The following is a 20,921-nucleotide window of genomic DNA, read 5'->3' as shown; positions in this document are numbered from 1 at the left end:
TTGGAATAAAGGATTATGAAAAATAGAAGAATGAAAAATAAAAGTTAGAATAAATCGTTTTATTTCTTTGAAAGACACGCCTTGTATGCTTCAAATAGATTATTATTTATATAAGCAAGTTCGTCAGTTGCATATCGTGGTACTCACCCATTCTACGATGACGCAGCACGGTACACTCGGAGGTCCTTTCCTTATCATGAGACGCAAGCGTCTGCCACTTTGTTCGACCGAATGGTGGTCCGAAGTTACAAAACTTCTCTCTTTCTTCGTTGTTTTAACTCTCTCCTCCGCCATACAAATTTTGTTTATATTTTTTATTGAATTCACATCTTTTATTACTTAAAATGTTATTTTGTATTGAACGATTTTTTCTTTTCTTTATTCATTAAAAAAATAGGATTTATTCTAGTATTTATCACTCGAGAATAAGAATATTTTTCGCGTTTATTGTACTTAATTAATTAGTGATTAAAACAATTCAATATTTCAATTTCATTGCAAATAATTCTATTTGTTTGCGAACGTAATCATATAACTGTGATACTAGCTCCATTCGGCGGAAAATTAAAGAAATTATTATAAGAGGTAAATTCAAAATTTTTGTATTCGATTATATATATTTATATAACTTTTAACTTTTTTTGTTATTTTTTATTTTCTAAAAATAAAAAATTATTTTTTTTCTTATTTTCAATATCAATATAAAATATTGTAAATTCATGTGATCATTAAAATTGTATTTCATTATATTGATATCAATTATTTTTAATTATTGAATTGTAATACAAAATTTTTTTTAAATATTGTAATTATTTTAAAATATAATTTTATTTAAAACTAATTTTATAATTATTATTATTATAATATATAATATATATAATATATATTATAATATATATATACATTACAAATGTCTATATATTTAAATGTCCAAAAATCTACTAAATATAAATCATATAGAATATGGCGAAACAAAATATATATTATAATAGAAACTTAAAAAATGGAAAAAATTTTTTTATATTTTAATTGCATTTCTATGATTATATTTATAAAAATTTGTAGATCAATATTAGAAATAAATCTATATCTACAATTTAAAAATAATAATACAGAATATATTCAAATGAGTACCACTGAACAGTCAGAATATCTCAATAATGTTGAATTGTATTGTTGTGTTTGAGATAAAAAATTAATAATAAAAAGAATATTAATTTTGTTGCATATAATTAATTATATATGAATATCTTTTACTGAAATAATATTGATTTCAATAAAATGACATCGATATTTTCTGTTAGAATTGTAAAAAACAGTTCTATCGGATACTTAACTCGATTATGTAAGGTTAGTACTTTTAATAATTATATTATTAGAAAAACAATAAAAATAATATTTAACAATACTTTTTATTAAAAATAAAATAATATTTAGAAATAATTAGATATTATTAAAATTATTTATATATTTATCGAATATTTATGAATCGTAATAAATATAATAAATAAATAAAATAAAATAATTTCTTAAAGAATATTTTTTAATTTAAATATCTTTTATTATTAAATTTATATATTATAGATATCAAAGAATTACAATGTAATACAAGTGGCATTTATAAAAAGAATTGCGTTTAAAGAAGATATACCTAAACCAGCTCCATATCCTTATTGGAAAAAGATATGCAATGAAATCAATATGATATTGGATCCAACAACTCTTAGATATGATGATAATACCAAATTAATAATTGTAGATGGACCTCCTGCAGTAGGAAAAACTAAACTTTGCGAACAAATAGCAAAAGATTTTGGATTTTTATATATGCCAGCACCAACACATGATGAAATATTTATAAATCATTATGGATTTGATATTCGTGATCTAAATCCTCAATTACCAGAATCATGTCGTTTTTATGATTTAAAAGATTTCCTAAAAAATCCTTATCATTATAGAACAGCAACCATCCAATTAGGATTTTTTAATATGAGATTTGAACAATATTTGAATGCACTTGTTCATATATTAGCAACTGGACAAGGTGTAGTACTCAATCGATCCATTTTTACAGAATATGCTTTTATGAATGCTATGCATAAAGCTGGATATCTTAGTGATTTAACTGTGAAAGAATTTGAAATGATGAGAAAAAACTCATTCAAATTTCTTTTAAGACCACACTTAGTTATATATTTGGATGCATCTCCAGAAATCATTCTAGTAAGTTTATTTTTTATTTTCAAAAAAATTGTTAATTTAGATTAACTATTTAACTACAAATATATTAATTGAATGTATTATACATAGGAAAAAATAAAAAAACGAGGTAATGTGGATGAAATTAATTCCAAAGTTTTCACAACAAAATATTTAACGGATTTAGAAAATTCAACTAAAGAAAAATGTTTGTCTTGGCTATCATCACACTCGCATATATTGATCTATGATTGGTCAAAAGAAGGCAATAATATAGATATAATTCAAGACATTGAAACTTTAGATTTTGAAGAAGATCAATATAAAGAAAAACTTAAAGATTGGGTATTTGTTGATACTGATCAATTAATTAATTTTTTGGAGATGTATCAATATAAGAAATACATATTCGATTATATGAATCGGAAGACAGAACCTATTGTTGCTACTGATATGTATCTTATAAATGATGAAAAAGAAATTCAAGAGAAAATACTTAATTCAGTAAGTATATATCTATCAATATGCTATCTTGTATATAATTAACTAATTTATTAAATTATTAATTTTTGTATAGATAATAAAAATTTTATATAATATTTCAGGTCAATTCAGAGAAATATGAACCTGGATTTAATCCATATTATGATAAAATTCCATGGATTACAAAAGAAAAATTTACAATTTTTTCTATTTATCGCCGAACATGTCGTGATTTTATAAATTGCAATTTATTTAAATTATAATTTAAAATATTAAAAATTATTTGTAATATAGATCTTTATAGATGTCAAAATTAATATAATAAAGAAAATTAATATTATAGTATATAAATTAGATATAAATTCTGTTTGCAGTTTCTTTTCATGACTATTTGAATAACATAATAAAATATAAGCAATTCTAATGTTTTTAAAAAATATTATATTATATAAGATTAAGAATTACTAATTTAGAAAAAAAAATAAGAACAGATTTTAAATTAATGAAATTATCATTTTGTTTTAATAATCATATTTATTAGAATTATTATAGTTTATATATATGATCTATTTATTGTATATATTGAAAAAGATTTAATTATATTAGATGGAAATATATTATATAAAGTTTTTCAATTTTTTGATTGTATTATATTGTATTAGATTGTATTTGATTGTATTTGATTGTAACAAAATAATATTGCAAAAATATTATGTTATATGAAGGCCTATATTTAATATCATTTTATTTTTATATCAGAAAACAAACATATTAAAAATATAAATATATTTTCAAAATTACATAAATAAATAAATATATATATATATATATATATATATGTATAATTGTCCATGCATATATGTGCGCATATAAATATATATTTAACTAAAATTATTATAAATTAGAATTTTTATCTTTAAAACTAATACAATTTATATACATACAGATAGATTAATTTATAAAAATTATGAACTAATTTAAAAATATGTCAATTTCATTTTTATATGCTTTAGCAATGAATTATAGAATTATATTCAATATTATAATTTAATTTCAATTTTTTAATTTATATTAATCATATTAAACAATTTAATTTTATGAAATTTACTTAGTATTTATTAAAAAAAAATATAAAAGACATCAAGGAATAAGAAAAAAACAAATTCTTATAGCAAAAATATTCTTCATTCACTATTATAGTATATTATGTTGTAAATAAAAATTAATATAATTGTTTACAAAACTATCTTTCTTCATTTTTTAATAATAAAGAAATTCATTATAAAATTCATTATCACTTCATTTAAATAAACGTAACAATAATATTTATATTATATACTTATTTTTTAATAATGAAGTACTAATTTTATTTTAAAATATTCTTTTGAATTTTGTCAATATATAAATAAAAAAAAAACAAAATATTTCTATGCACAAACTATTAACTATAAACTATACCACAATTTTTTACAACCAAGTTTTTATGAAGAAAAAAAAAATAATTATGAATCAATAAAAAGTATTGAATTTGAAGTGAATTGAAATAGTCTGGCAGTAACCTGGTATACCATTTAAGTGCATTAATACATATATCTTATATACAATAAATTTATACACAAAATATTGAATTTTGCCACATGATGCTAATTACATATATAATTTAGAAATTATTCCTTTTAATAAAATTTTTATGATACTAATTCATTTGCACTTTGAGTTAAAATTACAAAATTACAATAATATTCACTGAAACATATCAATATATTTAACAACAAAAATTTTAAGGGGCTAAACTGCAACAAGAATTAGTTTTACGTGCAGTTTTATAAAATGCTTTTGATTGAGCACTAAGCCCTTGTGATTTAGAAACCAAATCATCCAAATTCTCACCTCTTTTAAGAACAGCTTCTAATGTATTATGCTAAATGTATAAAAAATAAATTAAATTTAATAGATTTTAATTAAATTAATTTAAAAAATATATCTTTACTATTAACTAAGATTTATACTTACTAAAATGATTTTTGTCTCATCTAAATCATTTTGCATTTTAGTGAGAGCATCAGCTTCATTAGGATTTTGATATTTGGCTAAATATACATTAATCTGCGCAAAATCAGTCATAACTTCATTTAATGTATCCCATGTAGATTGTGGATATTTGGATGCAAATTCATCCATAACTTTTGTAATTAATGTATGAGCTACTCTTCTAGGATATTCATGATCTGATATAAGTACTGCAGCAAGATTATCTGCTCGTACAAATACATGGCACATATAATCTGCAAAACAATACAATCAAAAAATTTTAAACATTCCATATAAGATTTGATGTTTTCACAAATACCTCCTTCTTTTACACTCTGTCTAGAGCAATTCTGAGTTCTTTCCACAATAGTTTTACTTATAAATGTCATAAATTCCTTTACACTTCCTCTTTGAAAAAACGAAAATCTATCTACGTCATAAGCAGCTTTCAATGTTGTCGCTGACGTAGGATTTTTGTATAAAACTGACAACGCATATAACTTTACCATTTTCTGAGCTGCAGAATGATTTATCTTTATAATTGTGTTAAATGTCTAATATTTTGCAAAAAAGGATTTATTGCATTAATTTTTCAGATACACCGCTACTAAAGTGAAAATATTTTATTATACGACACTAATATACATTAAACTTACCACAAATAATATATATTCTTATTTAAATTTGTTTTATTGAACAAAACACATCAGATTATATTTATTATTAAATTTTTGTTCATTCAAGAAAAATTTAATGATTACCTCTAATTTCATTTACGACTACACCTACTTTGATATTAGTAAAAAAGAAACCGCCATGTTCCTTATTTATAATATGATTTTCGATCGATCGTACATTTCGTTATAAATTTCATATATTTATTTTACATTATATGAATATAATAAATAATTATATCACATAATAAATAATATCATAATTAATAAATAATACATTATATAAAAATATATTACAATAATTTTAAATTATGTATGATTTATGAAATATAATATTATAATAGAATTATAATAAAAAAGATTTAAGAATATTTTTTACTATTATATAAAATCACATTTTAATATTAGTTATAAGGTATACTTCTAGTTATTTATATAATTTCTATGAAATTATTGAATATTAGACAAATTACAATTTCCCACACGGAAATTAAAACAATAATAATGTATAGTTGGTAACCATGTCAGTAGTATATATTGCTTTGCATCTTATAATCATTGATCGTTTCTTTTCAAGAAGATTAACATATTTTTTTAATAATATTTATAATATATATTTATTATAATATATATTATATATATTTTTAAATCTTTATGCAAAAAATTATTGTAATATTAACAAAAATTATTGTAAAATATAAAATCTTACATTTTTCTTTAAGTGACAATAAACATGACAACAGCACTGTATCTAGAACATTATTTGGACAGTAAGTATTCAATTTTTCTTGTTAAAAAATATAAAGGAAACTATATTTTTTTATATTTATATTAAATGTAGAATTAATTCAAATTATATTATTTAATAAATACAATAATAATGAAAGATTCAACATTCGGTAATACCATTCTAATTCTAATTCTATTTATAAAATATTTTCTGCTAATCTAATTTCATTTTACCAGGTTTGGAACATCTACCTATTGAATTACAAAGAAATTTCACTTTAATGCGAGACCTTGATGCTAGAGCACAAGGATTAATGAAAGATATAGATAAATTAGCAGATGATTATTTAAAAAATGTAAAGAAGGAATCTCCAGAAAAAAAAAAGGAACAATTGACTCATATTCAAAACTTGTTTAATAAGGCAAAGGAATATGGTGATGATAAAGTACAATTAGCAATACAAACATATGAATTAGTTGATAAACATATTAGGAGATTAGATTCTGATTTGGCTAGATTTGAAGCTGAAATACAAGATAAAGCTTTAAATAGTAGTAGAGCACAAGAAGAGAATAATGCTAGTAAAAAGGGTAGGAAAAAATTGAAAGAAAAAGAAAAACGAAAGAAAGGTGCTGCAGGTACTAATAGTGAAGACGAATCAAAAACAGCTAGAAAAAAACAGAAAAAAGGTGAAATTAATTATTATTATGTTTTTTAATTCATTTGTTTTTAAAAGAAATTATTTATATTAAATATATATTTTTAGGAGGATCTGTTGCTTCTGCTTCATCAGCTGGAGCTGTAGGAAGTGGTGCTCAAGTAGATTCTACTGCACTTGGTCATCCAGCAGATGTTTTAGATATGCCAGTTGATCCTAATGAACCAACTTATTGCTTATGTCATCAAGTTTCTTATGGGGAAATGATAGGTTGTGATAATCCAGATGTAAGTGAATATTATTTATTCTAAATTCGTTTAAATATCTGTAATTTTTAATATTCTCTGTTAATATAGTGTCCTATAGAGTGGTTCCATTTTGCATGTGTTGGGTTAACTACAAAACCTAAAGGAAAATGGTATTGTCCAAAATGTACACAAGATAGAAAAAAGAAGTAAGTTCTATGAAATGAAATAATATTAATTTATTTTAAAATAAAAAAAAAATCATGGATTATTTCTAAAATTATAAATACAATATTTTTCATGGTTTAACATGAAAATGAATTGATTTGTATAAAGATAAACAAATAGGAAATTTGTAAAAAAAAAAAAAAAATTATATAGTCAGTCACAAAAATATTCAATAAGAAATTTAGTTTTTAGTATTTTGAAAAATCTGATTTTAATAAAAATTTTTATGTATATAGAGCATAATAGATTATATGTAGAGTAATTTTTCAGAAAATTTTCTTGAATGTATGAAAACAATCTTCAAATTTTTATTATTTTTACTTGTTTTATATGCACAATTTCAATTGAAAATCTTTAATAAAGCAAAACTTAAATATTTTATAGTTTAATATTCCATAATCTCATATTATAAAGTTATATTTAAAAAACAAATAATATTGAAACTTTAAGGATTCATTTTATTTCCTCAAAATAATATTCTATTAATAAAAAAATTGCTCCATATATAATCCATTATCTATATATATACAATATTTCATATAAAACATTATTATTATTGATTTTGATGATATAATTTATTAGTAAATTAAATTTCACAAGATGTATGAATATCATTGCGACTGATTGTATATTATTCATATAATATATATATATGTATATAAAAAAAGTACATTAAAAAATTGGATTTACATTACAACTAATATTGCTAGGAAAAATTATTCTTAAAATACCTACTTCTTTTTGAAAAGGAAAAAAAAATTAAGTATTTTATTTTAAAATAATTAACATTTCTTATTATATAGTTTTTATTAAAAATAATTAAATATTACATTTAATAATATTTATGTCAGCAATATAAGATGTAATGAAAATGCAGTAATTTAATAGCTTATCACAGAGGAGAAAATCGACCATGACTATTATTGTCTTTCTATTATTTCTTTTAGATATAAAAGTAGTAATTTATTATAAATTGGTCATTTTTGAATATCTGTGATTTGCTCAATTGAAATATAATATCTTATTCTACATAATTATTGTATTAAAATAAAAAAAATATTACTGTTTTTATATTTTATAAATGTAAATGATATATATAAATTTTTTTCTATGTATATATATCATATATACACATGTATGTATATATACTATACATATATAATGAGAAAAATATATTTAATTTACAAAAATAAGATTTTTAATTTTTATTTCAAACATATATATAAAAAATAATTATAAATATATTTAATTTATATATTATAAAAGATAAGTATTAATGAAATAACATATTTTAATATAATAATGTAATATTCAAAGTATTTCATGTATTTATTATTATTCATTCTTTAACTATAAAAACTATAAAGCATACTATTATTTAGATTACATTACTATAATCATAGTTATTATAAATAAAATATTTATAAGTACTTACCAACATATTTAGTTGGTAATTGTAAATATATAAAATGAAATAATGACTAGAAGATCAAATGTATATAAAAAAAAAGAAAAAGAGAATTTTAATTATTATGGAATGCCAGATTGTAAATTGCAACATTGACTGGGTGGAACTGTCCAATTATATTGATAACTCATACGATTTCTTATTTCTTTTATACACAATGCTCCAGATGCTTGATAATATTCATACATATTTTTCATGTTTTCAATAGTTTGTTTATGCATAACTATATATTGATTAGAACATCCACGTGATCTATATTCTGTATCAAATCGTACATCATGTTTTCTTTCAATATTTGCCAAAGGTGCTATCCAAACCCCAACAGATACATCTTCTGCTTTGTATAATCTAAAAATATATTCAATAATAGAAAACATTATATAATATTTTAATAACAATTCAATTTTATATTTTCACATTATATAATATTGAAAACAATTCAATTTTATATTTTCAAAATCTTACTTGAAAATATCTGCATTTGTTGCAATAAATTTTACCAAATTATAAGATAAAACATATCCTCCTCCAAGTGCATAAGGAAGATAATAATCACATAATATCCAATCTATCTCTTTCCATGGTCCACTTCTTTTGACTTGTGCTTTTCCATTAAAAAAACCCCAATATAATTCTTTTTTTGTTCCTTTGTTATCCCATTTATCTAGTTCTCTTAAAATTTTATGTACCAAAACAAATGTATCATCATCACATTTCATTAAAAAATCAAATTCATAATATTCATAAATTTCTTTGAATGCATATAAAACTTTCTTTGTTAAAGTTCCATATGAATCTGGTAATCTTGATAATAAAAGTAAATCATTAAATTTTTGTTTTTCAGAATGTAAAGTTTCTTTTTGCTCTGGTAATGTATCTAAAGTTCCTATTACAAAAAAATGTTTGACTGAAGCTTGTTTTTGTGCCAACCATGTCTTTCTAATAGTTGCTCTTCGTTCTAAGTTATCAGGACTAGAAAGTATAAGTATTATAAATCTAATTTTTATTTTGTTTTTTATTTCTTGTTCATTAGAAGAACACTTTGTAGAAGGTAAATAATGTACACATAAGAAAACAATCAACAATATCATTAACAAAATTGGAATATTTAATTTTATGTGAAATTTTTTTCTTATCATCATAAATAAACTTTTCGATGAAGATTTTAATGGCAAAAGTGTCACAGAATCCATATTTGGTAAATGCGTTTTTATTCACATTCTTAACCTTTCGAATACTATTTTTATATATATAAAATTTGATATTCCGTCATTTTTTCAAATACTTATTTTTAAATTTTTAATAAAATATATTATTTAACCATTTCTTTTAAAATTTGTGATTTCCTTTTATAGTAAAATTTGAATGAAATTTATAAAAAAAATCGGCAGAACTAGTCAATATAGAAAAACCTAACTTTCTTAACAAGGGAAAGCTGTTCAAATCTATTAACTAAGTAATAGATATAAGAATTATACTTATTATTATTATAAAAAATTTTAAATATAAAAATAAATTTTTAATAAAATTAAAGAAAATATTGAATGTGTTATAATTATAAATCACACATAAAATATTAAATAATATTTCTTTATTTTTCCAAAAATTAATTTAAATCTAAAACATTTATAAAAAGTATATCGTTATATTTATCGCATAAATTTTATTAAGATGAATTCGATTTTTAAATATATAAAATTTTATATTCAATATTATTTTTTATTGAACTAAATAACCTGTTAATAAATAACCTCCTGTATCACTACTTAAAATATCAGGATGTGTTCGATCAGGTAATACTTGATACGAACGTAAGAAATTGGAAAAAAGTCTCAGATTAATAACATTTTGTTTTTGTTTTAACATCATATAAGTCTCTTGTAATGATTCTCGATACATATGATAAATTACAAATGGTCTAGATGCTCCTAAAAATGGTAGAAGAGCAATAATGATATTTAAAGGATGTTCTTTAGCAACAATAGCTAATCCCCGAGCTTTAGAATTTGTAACAAGATCTACTGCACGTTGCGTTTCCAATAACCACTTTGGTTTTTTTGCAGGTGTTACTTCTGCAAATTTACATTCATTACATTCATTTAATTTGCGTTTTAAATTATTATCTATACTATGATTGACTGTTTCATTTGATTCATTAATATTATCCGAATTTCGCTCTTTAATATTTTCTTCTTTTATTCGCGAAATTTTATTATTTATGTGATTTTCATTATTATTTTTACTTTCATCTTTTTTTATTTTATTTGACAAATCATTATGTTTTAAATTACATTTTTTTGAAATGTTATTTAAAACAGCATTTTCACCTTGATAATATAGTCTTAAAAAACTGTAAATATTAACATTAATTAATCTCGTTGATTGTTCCGTAGAAAAATTCATGGCATGAACAAGAGCAGTTTGAGGAACATTTCCAGGATGCAAATTGATCAAATATCCTTTTGTATTTGAACCTATTCTATTTAACATTGCAGCAGCTGGCAAGCCATGTGATCCACTATCATATAATATATATAATCCATCTGATTGAACATCACTGTATGACAATAATTGCGATAAAGAATCCATTCTTAAATTTCCAATTTTATTATGATCTAGCTTAAAATATATATCATGCAATGAACTTATATTTGGTTTCCATATTGTTATATATCTAAAATATTTCTTTTCTTTTTTTTTCAAATATTTTTCCTGAGAATATTCTGTTTTATCTAAGAAAGACTTATTATTCTCAATCAGGCTGCTTACTATTTCTTTACTACTCTTACCAGATTCTTGAAGTTGAAATATTTCTTCTTTAGAAAGTTTTTGTGACTTACCATCATCAACTATAGAACGATTATCAGTACCACTTGGTAGTTCATTTAATAAATCATTTAATGATTCTGTTTCTAATACTTCTTTTAAAAAATATGTTCGTTTCTTGTCTTTCATTGGTATCATTTCAAAAGTAGTCCAAAAACGTTTTCCAATAATTTCATGCATTTCTACTAAATCTTTTCCCAATATTAAAGTACCATCAATAGTTACTTTATAAATTTTTTTGAAATTTAATTTTTTTACTATTACATATTTTCCTATTGTAATTATATTATCTTCGTTTTCACACATATTTATTAATTTTCTCTTTTATGAATTTGATAATTCTTCTTATTTAAAAAACAATATAATTTCGAGTATTCTCAAATTAAATTTGTTTAAATTTTCTATAATACGTTTATAATATTTTACTTTGATGAAATTTTACAATTTCTATTTTATAATACAGTTACAAATGAATTTGAGATACGACTTAATCTAACCTAAACGCATGAGTGTTAATCAACACGATATTGAAGGCACACGCGTATCATCTGTTACTAGAGGTTATTAATGTAATGCTAAGAAGAAAATAATAAAAATTTTATTCTTTTTTTTCTTTATTATATTTTTTTATTATGTTTATAAAAAAACTATTAAAATAAACATTATTTAATTTTGATGTATAAATAATTTTTCTTTTCATACTTAATTATTATTATTTCATAATTATTATTACATGTGTTTTATAATAGGTGAAGAATGTTCCCTTATAAAGAATTTCAAGCAATTGTGCTTGCTGCAGGAGGAGGATCTCGTATGACTGAACTTACTCGAGGTCAATATAAATGTTTATTACCAATTGGAAATATACCAATGATTTGGTATCCTCTTCAATTATTAGAACGGGCTGGTTTTAAAGAAGCTATTGTTATTATATCTGAAAATATGGAGCACAATATCTCATTAACATTATGTGATTTAAATCTTAAAATTAAGACAGATATTGTTGTTGTCAAAAATGCAGAAGATATGGGAACAGCAGATTCTATTAGACTTATTCATGAAAAAATTCATACAGATTTTATAGTGATTTCTTGTGATTTAATCACTAATATTGATATATGTGAAATTTTAAATCTTTATAGAAAACATAATGCTAGTATTACAGCATTAATGTTGCCTGTTCCTAAAGTACCAGATGATTTTATAACTCCAGGTCCAAAAAACAAACAAAAGCCTGAAACTGATTTAATTGGTATTTGTAATGAAACTGGCCGTTTAATTTTCTTAGCATCTGCATCAGACTTCGAAGAAACAATAAAAATTACACAGACATTACTCAAAAAGCATCCAAGTTTTACTATGCATTCAAAATTAATGGATTCCCATTTATATGTTATTAATAAATGGGTTTTAGATTTTCTTGTACATAATAAGTTAGTAGAATTAAATAGAATTAGAAAAGATTTTAATAATACAATTTTTTAATTTTCATAATGAATTATTCTTTTTTTTTTTTTTTTTTTTTTTTAGAAATTTTACTACATTAAAAGGAGAACTTCTTCCATATATCGTTAGCAAACAATTTTCGAAACCTCCCAAACAATGTCTAGATGATAAAAATACTTCTATAGTACATATGAATTTAAAGGAAGATGTTTATCGTTTTGCAATTGAAAAACCACTTGATGAATTAATTAGAAAAATGTCAGCATTCAATGATCATAATACTGATTTAGAAGATGCATATCATGGAGATATAATACGATGTTATGCTTATATTGGTAATGGAAAATTTGGTTTGAGAACAAATACTATACAAATGTATCATCTTGCTAATACTAAGGTAAAATTAATAACAATTTATTTTATATATAAATATATAATTTAAATATTTCATTAATTATTAAAATTAATATTATAGATATCAGAATGGTGGAATGAGGATAATGATGGACAATCATTACCAAATATTGCAACTACAGCAATAATACGCAGTTCACAAATACAAGATTGTCGTGTACATAATAATTCATTTATTGATGATAAAACATCTATTAAAAATACTCATATTGGACAAAACGTAACTATTGAATCAAAAACTAGAATATCTCAAAGTATTTTAATGGAAGCTGTAACAGTTAGGCAACGGTATTATTTAAATAATTTAATTCTATTTATACTTTTAATTATAAATTAATTTATAATTAATTTATAATAATTATATGCTATTTATAAATATTCTTTTACAGATGCATAATACATAATTGCATATTGTGTAAAGGTTGTTTTATTGAAGAGGGCACAGAATTGAAAGATTGTATAATTGGTCCTATGCATGTTGTAACATCTGGTAGTCAATATTCTCATGAAGTGCTTACTGATTCAAATGATCTAATAGTAATTTAATTATTTATAAATATTAAATATGTTATTAAATATATTGTTCACTTTAGTATAAATTAATTTGTTTTTATAAGAGTTTGCAAAAGTTATAATTAAAATTATGCTATTTCGAAATAAAAATAAAATAATATAAATATACGCATTTTTATAATATAATTATATAAAAGAAAAAATAATTTTTATATTATTAATAATTATTATGTTTGAAATGAGAACCTCTATTTTCATTAGTATAGACGAAGGAACATAAGGTTTTGGAACAACTAACCATCTCTTTTAAGTTGTTTCTTCGTGCAAAATGGTAAGCGTATTTTAATATTTTAAAATCTAAATATTATAAAGCAATCATAAAAGTTATTTATTTGAAAAATACTTAAAACTTTTTTTTATTATGTGTAAAAATAATTTAAAATTATAGTTTTGCTATAAATACTTGAAATAAATGTATTATTAATATGAAATGACAATTGAGGTTATATAACATTTCTGAGATTAAATAATAATTTTATAATCATATTTCGACTTAAAAATTGCTTATTTATTAAAATCAATATTTTTAATAAAATTATCAAAATTATAATTATATGTAAGTTTCTAATATAATAATTTAATATATTATTTATATTCTTTTTTGAATGTTTATAAAATTAGAATTTCAAATTTTAAGATAATATTTTAATAATAGCTAATATTATAATTAAAAATTTTATAATTTTAAATTAAATTAATATTTACAGACGAAGGGTACATCGAGTTTTGGTAAGCGACGAAATAAAACACATACTTTGTGTAGACGATGTGGTCGCAGTTCATACCATATTCAAAAATCACAATGTGCTCAATGTGGATATCCTCAGAAGAAAATGCGATCGTGTAAGATTTTTGAAACTATATTTTCCAAAACTATTTTTTAAAATTATTTTTCACAGATAAAAGAGTAAAATAAAGAATTGACTTTTATTTTTGAGCTCAATATATATTTAATGTAAAATATAATTCTAAAAATATTAATCATAAATTTTTAAATAAATAATTAATCATATTATATCAATTTTAGATAATTGGTCAGTAAAAGCTAAGAGAAGAAAGACTACTGGAACTGGTCGTATGCGTTATTTAAAAATTGTACGTCGTAAATTCAAGTAAGTTTAAATATAAATCTATAATAAATAACAGAAAAATTAAATATTGATTTTCAAATAAACAATCAAAATTTTTTTTATTATCATTTTTTATATTATTTTTTTCAGAAATGGATTTAGGGAAGGTTTGCCAAAACCTAAATCAGTTCAAACTAAATAATTTTAATTTTTATTATTGTATCTATAAAAATATCTATAAAAATTTGACATTTAATAAATAACTTAAAAAGTCTGAATGCCTATTATATGTTTTAAATTAAGTTTTTTTTTAAAGTAAAATACTATTAAAAGTAATATTTTTATGAGAATCTGATTATGAATTAGCAAATCTCATTGTGATTAAGTAACATCATTTATATTATTTATATTTTTAGCAAACAAAAATCGCAAAAAAATGTTTAAATAAGTAAAAAGTGAATGGTGGGGGCGTTACTTACTGCGCAAACGCGGCACAACTTTCGATTACATTCTGTCTTATAAAAACTACAGTTTCGCAAATTTCTATTCAGTAACGCGTAGATTTATATTGCAAAGTGATAACTTATATCTGTTTTTAATATCTATATAAAATATACTTGCTCTTTAATTAATTCAAACGGTATATTATCATATCATGTTCAAATCACAATTTTATCTTCACAAAAAACGAGTAAAAATTTAGCAAAATTATTTTAAATAAAACAGAAAGAAAAACATTCTTAAGATAAAAAACATATATTTGAAAAATTATAAATTAGTAATAAGAAATAATTACTTAATAGATTTTAAACTCAATGACTGTTTGGAGAAAATTATTTGGTAAGCGTTATAAATATTTGGTATATTAAAATTAACTCAAAATTTTTTAAAATTGATGCTAATAATTAAATTAAATTTAAATTGAATTGATAATTAAATAATTTAAATAAAGATATAAAAATTATAGGTAAATATCTTCTAGTCACAAATACTGTGAGCTGTGGCTTAATGATGGCAATAGCAGATATTATTCAACAACGTAATGAATACTTAAAAAAATATAAATATTTACCAAATGGAACTTATGTAATGGCAGCATCTCCAGATATAGAACAAAAGTTTCATTTAAAGATTTCTGATATTTATATGCACGATTATGTGCGAACTAAAAATATGATGATTGTAGGCCTATTTCAAGGTCCCTTTCATCACTGGTTCTATATGATTTTAGAAAAGGTATTGCCCGGAAAAAATGCTATATCCGTTATTAAAAAAACTTGTCTAGATCAAACTATTGCCAGCCCAATTTGTCTAGGAATATTTTTTATTGGTCTTGGCTTTTTAGAACATCACAATATGAAAGAGATTCATGAAGAGATGAAAGTGAAATTATACGACACGTGGAAGGTATATATTTAGTTTTCTCGAACTATTATTACTCTTTCTAGTAATATATTTAAATATGTAATTATAGTTTTCCTTTCATTCTACTTATGTTCAGATTGATTGCTGTTTTTGGCCTCCAACACAATGTGTAAATTTTTTCTTCATACCGCTTCGTTATAGAGTATTATATACTAATTTTATGACAATGATTTATGATATTTTTCTGTCATATATGAAATATGTAAGTTTTTTTTTAATTTTTTCTCAAATTTTTTCATAATTACGATATAATTTAACGTATTATATTTATTATTTTCTCTGATGCAGGATGTGCAGTATCAATAATTGAATATTTCAAAGCTAGTCTATTGTACAAATTATAATTTTTTTAGATAATTTTCCATATTTTATAATATATATATATATATTTATATATATTATTATATCTTATTATATATATATATTATATTTAAATATAAATACCACCGAATGATATATGATATAAAATGTATAATATTCAACAAAAAAAATTTTATTACTAAAAAATAAAAAAATTTTTGTTTTTATACAAAAAAGATCGTTTATAATTTTAAAACCTTATTATTGTTTATTAATTGGAATTAAATAATAATTCTAGTATTTACTAATTGAAGATTAAATGATTATATGTTATTATATTTCAATATATTTATTTTATTATCGAAATTTACTATAGTATTGAAGTTTCGAAATTTTGATCCTTTAGATTTATTTTTTAAGTCCAAACAATATTTATCAATATTTGTCAATGTGCAAATAAGTCTGATGCATCTTGTAGGAATATTTATTCCTTATCGCCCGTAACAATAGTCCATCGGATGCAACATATTTATTAGAGTGACAGTTTTTGTTTGTCATTTGGCGACAATGGGATTACCAAGCCTTCTAAGCCGTCAGTCGCCAGTGAACAAACACCGATTATTGATGTGTAAATATTAATAATAAACCAAGCTAACAATAAATATGACTGGTATATAGATATCGATGCATTTTCCAAAATTATATTAGAATAGAATGTAAATAAATATTAAAGAATATATAAAGTATACACAGGACATATATATAATGTACACATGGAATATAAAAGATATATATGTTGAAAAAGAAAAGATTTTAGTTTTTAAATAAATATCAACGCTTTTTATTAAAATAATAAGAGAATTCAATTCAATGAATAATTTCTATATATATTTTATTTCTTTTATGTAGTAATTTCTATATCTTGTAATCAATAATATAAATTAGGTAATATTGACAATTATGTACAAAAATTTTCTTAGTAATAACATGATTGGTTAAATAGTTTCTGATATAAATTTTCGATAAAATTTTAACAATTTGTAATAATTATAATAATATATAATAATAATAAATAATCAAATTCTGAATAAAAATTTTAATTTATAATAATAATAAATCAATTGATTGTTTATATGTTATTTATAATAGAAATTGCATTGATTCATTATATTAACTTTTATTAATTTATAAATAAATAATATATATTCATAATAATTTATAATTAAATAAATACATTAAATTAAATGTATTATATTTTATATAAAAATACGAAAATAAATGCAATTTTTTTAAAATAACTATATGGATTTAATAAATATTTAAAATTGTTTAAACTACAGTTGTAGATTTATATTTTGCAGTTATAATAAAAATATCAAAACAGATAAGAAAAAGATATTAAAACATTTATATAAGAAACGAAAATTGAATAAGTATTTGTTTATAATCATCCTTGGTTAAATTGTTTGCGAAATGGAGGAAGATCCAAAATTCGAGCAGTACCAAGGAGCATTAAAGCTGTAAAAATTTTGTAAAAAAATGAATAAATTTAAATAAAGTAAAATTATGTTTAATATTAATAAATTATAAAAGTATATTTTCGCACACAAACTTTTAACCTTAAAATTTCAAATATTCAAAACAATTTATTATTAAATTATTATATGAAATTTAAAATAATAAAGTTAAAAATTAATAAAGTTAAAAGAAACATATAATAAATAATATTATTTCTAGTTCATTATTAAATGATTTTTAATAATAATATTTTAAAAATATTTTAAATATTTTAAAATTTATTAATAGTGTACAAAAAATAGAATATTAATATTTTAAAAACATCTACGTTAAAAAAGTATAAATTTATATATAAAAGTAGAAAAAAAATAATACATTACCGCTTCCAATTGAATACATAATGGTTTTTCCAATCTTTTTCTGAAATTTTTTTGAATGATACGCAACATATAAACCAGAACCAATAAGACCACAACCACTGAAAATTCTACAACCTAAACAATCACGATTTCGATTGTTAATTATATTTCTCACTGTAGATATTTCTTGCATTTTTCACTTTATAATTATACAATAAAATATTAAAATATATATGATGAAACTTCTTCAAAAGAATAAGCCTAATTTTATATAGGTTATGTTTAAACTGACATTTTCGTTCATAATAGATCGAAATAAATCGAACTCGATTTTTCATATAAAATTTTGAAATAGTACATTAGAAGATAGACTATTATTTTTTATATTCAGATAATGAAAATTATGAAAAATTATTTTTTATGATTTTATATACAAAATATAGAATGAATTTTTATATTTTGATAACATTTAAATAAATTAACCTATAATTATTTTTTAAAAAGATTTTTTTTTCCTAAGAAGGAAATAATTAATAGAATATTAATAGAATAATAGAAATTTAGTAAACTTAATGATATGCTAAAGGAATAAAAATTTAGTAAATTAATTACTACATATAAGTATAATTTTATTTATTTTTTAATTTGAGTATACAAAATTTAAATCAATCAATTTTCCTACAATTTTAATGATATTGAATTTTTTATTATATTTACGAAAGAAATAAAAAAAAAAAGAATAAATAAAATTTAGTTTGATGTAAAATTGTAAGAATTTTGATAACTTTCATTATTTTCTTTTTCTAATTATTCAATAAGCTTTTTTGCTTTGAAAAAGCGCCTTAAGTAAAGAACTTGCCAAATTGAGAGCCCTAGAAGCCAACACATGGAGAATATACTAAAATACAATACTCGAGTATTTGTTGCCTCTGAAAATTGAACAAAAATCAATTAATTATTTAATAATAAAATTTATTTATTTTTATATAAATTAAATAAATATGAAATATAAATATTTCATATTTATTATTTAATTTTTATAATTTTCAATTACCATTTGTATCTCTCATTTCTTCCTCATTCTTTCGCATTCGAGCAAAATCTTGGACAATAGCTTCAGATAAGTCTTCAAGACGTTTCAATTCAACTTCAGAAGGTTTAAGTTTTGCTGCTTCACCAATCTTAAATAAAAATATGTAGTTGATAATATTATTATTATTTTAAAATTTAGAACTTGAAATCATTAATTGAAATCATTTTATTATAAAAGAATTATATATTAATATATAGAAAATTATATATTAATTATGTTATTAATTGCAAAAAATTCATCTTTCATGTTAATATATTTATTATAAATATTACATATGCAACTTTTATTTATGTATGTAAAATAATTTTTAAATGTGTGAATTTTTTATTCTTATAATTTTTTAAACTATTAAATTATTAATAAAACCATATTAATAAAACCACTCTTACTACCAATTGTATTAATATAACATATTTATAAAACAAAAAATATAAAATATTGTGAGATTACTTTGAAATCAATTTAAGAAAATAGATATTGATAATCTATAAAATAAATTAAAAAATAAAAGAAAAAAAATAAATATAACTTGTTTTTATTAATATTATATTCTAAATTATTTTAAAAAATTTAATATTTTTGTAATAAGATTAGAAATTATCAATTTTTATTAACATTCAATAAATATTTTATTAAAATTGAAATTTGATAGATAAAAATTATGAATTTAAAATATAAAAATTATTTAAAAATTAAATTTGTTAATAATTTGAAATTTAAAATATATAAATAAAATCATTTTTATTTAAATCAAATTTAAAGAACTTACTCCTTCATAATTTTTTGCTTCGATTCCACGTTTTGTGATTAAATAAATTTCTTGTTTAATTTGTTTAATATCTAAAAAACATTTTTTAATTAATAAAAATTTTATCCAATTATTAAATAAATATAATTTTGTTTATAGTGCATACTGCCTGAAAAAGATGGTTGTATGGAATGTGCCATAAAACAAATTTCAAATGTATCATAAGTTTCTGTGACAAATGAAAATTTCAATATTTTTCCATGAGGAATATCATCCTTTTTTGAAAGAATATCTCCTTTTGAATCTTTTACCTATTAAATTAAATATAAAAAGATAATTAATATATGATGATATATATATATATATAATATATAAATATTGGTATAAATATAAATAATATAATATAATATATAAATATTAGTAATTCTCA

The 20,921-nt window shown here is 20.7% G+C and overlaps 10 protein-coding genes across 16 annotated transcripts in view; 5 read left to right on the top strand and 5 right to left on the bottom strand.

Annotated features, from left to right (window-relative positions):
- Window positions 1-1,128: 1,128 nt before the first annotated feature.
- Window positions 1,129-3,047, top strand: LOC102681967 (NADH dehydrogenase [ubiquinone] 1 alpha subcomplex subunit 10, mitochondrial). The gene is made up of 4 exons (XM_006607251.2): window positions 1,129-1,350; window positions 1,585-2,226; window positions 2,314-2,706; window positions 2,808-3,047. Exons 1-4 carry the CDS (start codon window positions 1,282-1,284, stop codon window positions 2,946-2,948), a joined length of 1,245 nt encoding a protein of 414 aa, XP_006607314.1. The 5' UTR covers window positions 1,129-1,281; the 3' UTR covers window positions 2,949-3,047.
- Window positions 3,048-4,163: 1,116 nt separating this feature from the next.
- Window positions 4,164-5,578, bottom strand: LOC102681610 (synaptobrevin homolog YKT6). 2 transcript variants are annotated; one of them, XM_006607248.2, is made up of 4 exons: window positions 5,373-5,578; window positions 5,036-5,233; window positions 4,699-4,970; window positions 4,164-4,606 (listed from the first exon to the last, which is right to left on the bottom strand). In XM_006607248.2, the coding sequence occupies exons 2-4, from the start codon at window positions 5,223-5,225 to the stop codon at window positions 4,466-4,468; spliced, it is 603 nt and encodes a 200-aa protein (XP_006607311.1). In that variant the 5' UTR covers window positions 5,226-5,233; window positions 5,373-5,578; the 3' UTR covers window positions 4,164-4,465. The 2 variants fall into 2 exon arrangements, with proteins under 2 accessions (XP_006607311.1, XP_006607312.1); XM_006607249.2 differs by having other exon boundaries at window positions 5,036-5,270; window positions 5,373-5,555.
- A 354-nt stretch (window positions 5,579-5,932) lies between these two features.
- On the top strand, window positions 5,933-7,273 carry LOC102681480 (inhibitor of growth protein 5). The gene is made up of 5 exons (XM_006607247.2): window positions 5,933-5,994; window positions 6,030-6,160; window positions 6,357-6,809; window positions 6,887-7,065; window positions 7,135-7,273. The coding sequence occupies exons 2-5, from the start codon at window positions 6,124-6,126 to the stop codon at window positions 7,234-7,236; spliced, it is 771 nt and encodes a 256-aa protein (XP_006607310.1). The 5' UTR covers window positions 5,933-5,994; window positions 6,030-6,123; the 3' UTR covers window positions 7,237-7,273.
- A 1,472-nt stretch (window positions 7,274-8,745) lies between these two features.
- Window positions 8,746-9,936, bottom strand: LOC102680594 (beta-1,3-galactosyltransferase 6). Its single transcript, XM_006607239.2, has 2 exons — window positions 9,185-9,936; window positions 8,746-9,067 (listed from the first exon to the last, which is right to left on the bottom strand). Exons 1-2 carry the CDS (start codon window positions 9,910-9,912, stop codon window positions 8,782-8,784), a joined length of 1,014 nt encoding a protein of 337 aa, XP_006607302.1. The 5' UTR covers window positions 9,913-9,936; the 3' UTR covers window positions 8,746-8,781.
- On the top strand, window positions 9,642-14,082 carry LOC102680873 (translation initiation factor eIF-2B subunit gamma). Of its 5 annotated transcripts, none has more exons than XM_006607244.2 (5): window positions 9,642-9,770; window positions 12,295-12,978; window positions 13,076-13,388; window positions 13,467-13,693; window positions 13,795-14,082. In XM_006607244.2, the coding sequence occupies exons 2-5, from the start codon at window positions 12,302-12,304 to the stop codon at window positions 13,949-13,951; spliced, it is 1,374 nt and encodes a 457-aa protein (XP_006607307.1). In that variant the 5' UTR covers window positions 9,642-9,770; window positions 12,295-12,301; the 3' UTR covers window positions 13,952-14,082. The 5 variants fall into 5 exon arrangements, with proteins under 5 accessions (XP_006607307.1, XP_006607305.1, XP_006607306.1 ...); XM_006607242.2 differs by lacking the exon at window positions 9,642-9,770 and adding an exon at window positions 9,787-9,917; XM_006607243.2 differs by lacking the exon at window positions 9,642-9,770 and adding an exon at window positions 11,483-11,595.
- LOC102680726 (tRNA (adenine(58)-N(1))-methyltransferase non-catalytic subunit TRM6) lies at window positions 10,423-11,904 on the bottom strand. The gene has a single exon (XM_006607240.2). The coding sequence runs from the start codon at window positions 11,849-11,851 to the stop codon at window positions 10,439-10,441; it is 1,413 nt and encodes a 470-aa protein (XP_006607303.1). The 5' UTR covers window positions 11,852-11,904; the 3' UTR covers window positions 10,423-10,438.
- A 19-nt stretch (window positions 14,083-14,101) lies between the features above and the next one.
- LOC102681351 (60S ribosomal protein L37) lies at window positions 14,102-15,322 on the top strand. The gene is made up of 4 exons (XM_006607246.2): window positions 14,102-14,249; window positions 14,686-14,821; window positions 15,006-15,090; window positions 15,199-15,322. The coding sequence occupies exons 1-4, from the start codon at window positions 14,247-14,249 to the stop codon at window positions 15,248-15,250; spliced, it is 276 nt and encodes a 91-aa protein (XP_006607309.1). The 5' UTR covers window positions 14,102-14,246; the 3' UTR covers window positions 15,251-15,322.
- Window positions 15,323-15,471: 149 nt separating this feature from the next.
- Window positions 15,472-16,798, top strand: LOC102674373 (mpv17-like protein 2). Of its 2 annotated transcripts, XM_031512072.1 has the most exons (4): window positions 15,472-15,888; window positions 16,016-16,455; window positions 16,550-16,675; window positions 16,762-16,798. In XM_031512072.1, the coding sequence occupies exons 1-4, from the start codon at window positions 15,864-15,866 to the stop codon at window positions 16,777-16,779; spliced, it is 609 nt and encodes a 202-aa protein (XP_031367932.1). In that variant the 5' UTR covers window positions 15,472-15,863; the 3' UTR covers window positions 16,780-16,798. The 2 variants fall into 2 exon arrangements, with proteins under 2 accessions (XP_031367932.1, XP_031367903.1); XM_031512043.1 differs by lacking the exon at window positions 16,762-16,798 and having other exon boundaries at window positions 16,550-16,714.
- Window positions 16,799-17,972: 1,174 nt separating this feature from the next.
- LOC116186040 lies at window positions 17,973-18,980 on the bottom strand. The gene is made up of 2 exons (XM_031512174.1): window positions 18,672-18,980; window positions 17,973-18,291 (listed from the first exon to the last, which is right to left on the bottom strand). The coding sequence occupies exons 1-2, from the start codon at window positions 18,841-18,843 to the stop codon at window positions 18,221-18,223; spliced, it is 243 nt and encodes an 80-aa protein (XP_031368034.1). The 5' UTR covers window positions 18,844-18,980; the 3' UTR covers window positions 17,973-18,220.
- Window positions 18,981-19,265: 285 nt separating this feature from the next.
- The window catches only part of LOC102680324 (transmembrane emp24 domain-containing protein bai), a 2,604-nt gene continuing 948 nt past the window's right edge, over window positions 19,266-20,921 (bottom strand). The window contains exons 2-5 of the mRNA XM_006607238.1: window positions 20,658-20,802; window positions 20,513-20,583; window positions 19,705-19,831; window positions 19,266-19,579 (exon numbers count right to left, since the gene is read on the bottom strand). Coding sequence (XP_006607301.1) covers window positions 19,458-19,579; window positions 19,705-19,831; window positions 20,513-20,583; window positions 20,658-20,802 — 465 coding nt within the window. The 3' untranslated portion in view covers window positions 19,266-19,457. The remainder of the gene's footprint in view (window positions 19,580-19,704; window positions 19,832-20,512; window positions 20,584-20,657; window positions 20,803-20,921) is intronic.

This window comes from Apis dorsata, unplaced genomic scaffold, assembly GCF_000469605.1.
Source record: "Apis dorsata unplaced genomic scaffold, Apis dorsata 1.3 scaffold_4, whole genome shotgun sequence".
Lineage (NCBI taxonomy): Eukaryota > Metazoa > Arthropoda > Insecta > Hymenoptera > Apidae > Apis > Apis dorsata.
The sequence above is the reverse complement of the archived record's forward strand: the minus strand, read 5'-3'. Positions and strand labels throughout refer to the sequence as shown.